This window comes from Octopus bimaculoides, chromosome 27 (genome assembly GCF_001194135.2).
Source record: "Octopus bimaculoides isolate UCB-OBI-ISO-001 chromosome 27, ASM119413v2, whole genome shotgun sequence".
NCBI lineage: Eukaryota > Metazoa > Mollusca > Cephalopoda > Octopoda > Octopodidae > Octopus > Octopus bimaculoides.
The window spans coordinates 17640435-17645875 of NC_069007.1; the positions used below are offsets into that span (position 1 = coordinate 17640435).

Here is a 5441-nt window from a genome sequence, read left to right on the forward strand (position 1 = left end):
TAGTAAAATAAGCAAAAGATCAAAACAAGCAAAAGATCAAAATAAGCAAAAGATCAAAATAAGCAAAAGATCAAAATAAGCAAAAGATCAAAATAAGCAAAAGATCAAAATAAGCAAAAGATCAAAACAGAACTTCGAAACGCACGAAAGAAAAACAACGGAAAAGAAAAAAACAATGGCTAAAATAGTCCAAGGTCAGCTGGTTGTAAAGAAGCTGACCAGAGAGGAAGTAAGTCACAATGAAAAGTAACATTGACCCAAAGGTTTGGGACAAACAACGGAAATGGAAGTTTTGATTTTGACTGCACGCGGCGTACACACACGAAACAAAAAATCTGTATTAGAAATTATTAAAAATAAAAGCAACAGGTTAAGCGTAGACTAATGTAATCAGGACGAAAAGACAAGTGACAGCATCGCTTTTGGCTTTGTAAAGACGTATTATATTCATGAAGTAGCTGGTAGCTGGGATTATTGGGCAACATGCCGACATTTGGTGATAAAAACGGAGAGGGAATGGTGTGTGTATGTACTACATATGGTGTATGTATACATACATACACACACACATACGCTCGTATGCGTACACACGCGCACACAGACAGACAAACAGAAGACACACACACACACACACATATATATGTACCACAAATTATATGTAACGGCTGTACGTACCACATATAGTACAGGATAAAGACACGAGTACGATTATGTTCAAACGTTGCTTTTTACATAATTTATTATATTAAATGTGAAACTATTGAAAGTGTAGCCATGTAAGAGTGAGACTATTATCTCACATTACAATAGCGATGTTATTGTTTCACTTTTGACACGTAATACCGAAACAGTCCAAGATATTGCTCCGGGCTCGCATTAGGCAAGAAATTAAATTTTTTGTTTGGCCCATGACACTCCATGGACCCTAAGTAATGCATGTGTAAAACATGAAGGAAATCTGTTGGGTAGTTCTCGAGTTTTAGTGATGCACACATACAGACACCACAGACAGTCAGACAAAAACATTCTCAGGTTTATATATATAGACAGTGTTTTAAATATCTGTCTCTATCATTTTCTCTCTCTCTCTCTCTCTCTCTCTCTCTCACACACACACACACACACAAACATTCTCTATCTCTATAATAAACACTTTCGAAGTCGTGTGTGTGTGTGTGTATATATATATATATACATTATTTACATTATTTACATTTGACGGATATTTGTCCTCATCTTGTTGGTTGTTAACACAACGCTTCGGCTGATATACCCTACCAATGTATACAGTATGTTTCTCTGTCCTAGGTGTCAGGAAGACACACGACAAAGTATGGAAACAGAATTGTAAGAAGATGCTAATGAAAATGATAATAATAATAATAATAATAATAATAATAATAATAATAATAATAATAATAATAATAATAATAATCTCACCACAAAGTTCGGCCCCATCGACAGACGCTGGCAGTTGTCAATTTCCTGCATACACAACTGGGTGGTCATGTGGTCATCGGTGGCTTCATCACGGACTCCCCATCTCATGTCGACAACCTGTGGGAGAAGGATTGGGGTAGGAGGGTATAAATTTATATACTTATTTAAGCGGAGCAAGAGAGGCGGTGGATCCTGGGACTTCCCAAGCCTCAGGGAGACCAATGAAATCCAAACCTCAGTGAATCTTTCTGATGAAGGCACATCCTATGTATGTATGAATGAATGAACTCTGTATACGTCTACATGGGAGCTACAACATTTGCTAAAAACAACAGCCAAATCACTTTATATTACATCCTGCAATCACGCACGTATTTACATATTTACATTAAGCTACCAGGCGGCTCCCGGCTTAAGGTGTTGTTGTTTTTGTTTTTATTGTTTTCAACCAGGTTTTTGTTGTTTGAGCAGGAGTGGCTGTGTAGTAAGTAGCTTGCTTACCAACCACATGGATCCGGGTTCAGTCCCACTGCGTGACACTTTGTGCAAGTGTCTTCTACTATAGCCTCGGGCCGACCAAAGCCTTGTGGGTGGATTTGGTAGACGGAAACTGAAAGAAGCCTGTCGTATATATGTATGTATATATATATATATATATATATATATACATACATATATATATATATATGTATGTGTGTGTATATGTTTGTGTGCCTGTGTTTGTCCCCCCAACATCACTTGACAACCGATGCTGGTGTGTTTGCGTCCCCGTAACTTAGCGGTTCGGCAAAAAGAGACCGATAGAATAAGTACTAGGCTTACAAAGAATAAGTCCTGGAGTCGATTTGCTCGACTAAAGGCGGTGCTCCAGCATGGCCGCAGTCAAATCAATGAAACAAATAAAAGAGTAAAAGAGTATTCGATGAAAGCCATCCCAACGATGACCATCCCACCTTCTCCATGGCTACAGGGAACTCAACATTTCCTTATCCAACACGTACTTTTTAAAGGGATAATTTGACTGCTATTTCCTGCAGGTCAAATGACCAGGCTGACGCTCCGGTGTGAAATATGATGTTTGCAGTGGTGTGTGGTATAGGTGATAGTACGATAGTGTTAGTATTGTGGTATTAGTGGTAGTGCTGGTAGTGGCGGCGGTGCATATGGTGGGTATAGTATTGGATGTAGTATGGCGCTGAAGGGGAACATGAGGGTGATGCTTGTGATGTAGTATAAGAGATAGTGTAGGTAATGATGTTGGTGTTGGTGGTGATGGTGGTGGTGGTGGTGTTTTTTCTGTTGTGGTATTGCTATAGTAGCGGAATTTCCTTTCAGTCTGTTGAACACGGATTGGTCGATGACGAAGCCATTAGAGATGAGGGGCATGGACCGTGGTTGGTAGGTTTAATGGGGTGTGACGGACTGAGAGAACAGGGATCGATATCATGCGACGCTAGTAATACAATACATACATACATATATATATATATAGTAATTCGACAACCACATTTTAAATTGCACACAACCACCACCACCACCACAAACACCACCACCACCACAAACACCACCACCACCACCATCATGATACGACTCACCTTCCACCCCACCTACCGCCCCTACTCTAGTTAATTGCAGCAGCAGTGATTGAGCACCTTATTGGCAATCGATTACACTAATTAAACACTTAAAGATTTGTACCATTTGTGCAGGTAGCAGCAGTGTATGTATATATGTGTACGTGTGTGTGTGTGTGTGTGTGTGTGTGTGTGTGTGTGTGCATTTATATATATGGATATATCTGCACATACATACACGTATAGACACAAATACCCACACACAGAAACTGGTGTGCGCATACACACGCTTTCTATTTCACGAAGAGAAATAAAATGTCTTGCTCAAGGACACAACACGCGGCTGGGAATTGAACTCACGACCTTACGACCGAATACCCCTAACCATCAAGCCACGCCCCTTCACCATTCTATCAAATGTAATGCTTATTTATTTACATTGTTTGAAATTGATCACGCATTATCTCTCATCTTTGAGATTTCGATGATGTGATTATGGGCTGTTTAAATCCACATCCGGGCCAAATAGTCTTCTTGTTTTACGTTCAAACCGACTAGATCCGGCCTCTCACACCGACCCAACAATATCATTCTGAAAATAAGCAATCACATGATCGAAATCTCGAAGATGAGAGTTAATTTATGATCAATTCAAAACAATTTGAATAAATAAGCATCACATTTGATAGAAATCTTTGCGTCTTCGACTTTTTTTATCCAAAGAGTTTTCTAAAACCAATGTTTATATACTATCATTTATAGCTTTATCTGCTTCGAGTTTCACCGTCCCAAATCCCCCAAAGTATTATTTTATTTACCTGGAATTCAAGTCCGTATCTTTCACGACAGAAGTCTTTGATTTTCGGATAAATTCTTTCCATCAATGCATTTCTCTCCACTGTGGTGTCTGAAATAAAGCATAGTCAATGTTAGTCTCCACATTCTGTGTTCAAACCCCACTAAAACCAACTTTGTCTTTCAGCCTTTCGGGATCAATGAAATAAAGGACCAGTCAAGTCCTGTGGGTCAAGGCAACCAACGTATTCCTTGCCCTGAAAGTGATGGCCTTGGGCCAAAATAGGTCAGAGACTGTTGCAAAAATGGTTACGGTGAGTGGACCTTCTCTAAGAATGCTGTTGTTGTTGGCACTCCGTCGCTTACGACGTCGAGGGTTCCAGTTGATCCGATCAACGGAACAGCCTGCTCGTGAAATTAACGTGCAAGTGGCTGAGCACTCCACAGACACGTGTACCCTTAACGTAGTTCTCGGGGATATTCAGCGTGACACAGTGTGACAAGATTGACCCTTTGAATTACAGGCACAACAGAAACAGGAAGTAAGAGTGAGAGAAAGTTGTGGTGAAAGAGTACAGCAGGGTTCACCACCATCCCCTGCCGGAGCCTCGTGGAGCTTTTAGGTGTTTTCGCTCAATAAACACTCACAACGCTTGGTCTGAGAATCGAAACCGCGATCCTATGACCGCGAGTCCGCTGCCCTAACCACTGAGCCATTGCGCCTCCACCTAAGAATGCTAATGTTAGTTTAAAAAGAAAACTTCGCTAAAAAGGAGTTGCTGGATAAAAAAATAAGTTGTTGGCAAAATAACAGGAACAAAAAGAATGTTTAGGTAAAAAAAAAAATATCAGTTATGATAAATTAAGTACCAGTTGTGTACTGTGATCGATCTAATCGACTGGCCCCCTCCCCACAAATTTCAGGCCTTGTACCTAGAGCAGAAAAGACAGGGTTATTTCTGTGTCCCCTTTATTTTGTCGTTGCTGTTGCTGTTTAACCACAGGTCGCCTCTGATCCATCTTATTTATGATCGGATACGTTCCAGTGGTGACCACTACGTTGTTTTACACATCCAGGACCACATCTAAACGTAACTCCCATTTTTATTTCTAAACTAACAAGGTGTCATTTGAGCACGATTTAGCTGTTACTTCTTGCAAGTTTACCAACTACATACGAGCTCGTTCATTAGTTCAAACCCTTGATTTTTTATGCAAGTAGAACATCATTTGAGGTTGTCGTAGCTGCTTTTTCATGCAGGAAGGGCAACCGGGTACAGACAGTTTTAACAACTTTATAACAAAAGGTAAGATAAAGAAAAAAAAGTAGCGAGGCAGGTGCGTGTGGGAACTGTAAAGCATGGTGTAATATAAAACGGAAGCAAAGGTACAAATGGCGTGTTTGATGTCAATCAACAGGTGTGGCTGCTTGAGAAATACGTGTGGGTGGTGGTGACGGTGGTGGTGGTAGTGGCTATGAATCGAGGGTCGTTTACCATTAAGATAGAATCAACGAACAGTTGGTGGAGGTTAATTATGGAAATGACCAGACAACATATGAATTATATAAAATAAGATTATGAATCAGCAAAAGAAATCCATAGAAATCAAACACAAGGCAGAAATCCTTAT

General features: G+C 40.1%; 1 protein-coding gene across 1 annotated transcript in view; it reads right to left on the reverse strand.

Annotated features, from left to right (window-relative positions):
* Positions 1-5441, reverse strand: part of LOC106874921 (NACHT and WD repeat domain-containing protein 2) — a 27617-nt gene that overhangs the window by 17169 nt on the left and 5007 nt on the right. Inside the window, exons 2-3 of the mRNA XM_052977148.1 lie at positions 3833-3921; positions 1441-1557 (exon numbers count right to left, since the gene is read on the reverse strand). Of these exons, the coding sequence (XP_052833108.1) occupies positions 1441-1557; positions 3833-3921 (206 nt within the window). The remainder of the gene's footprint in view (positions 1-1440; positions 1558-3832; positions 3922-5441) is intronic.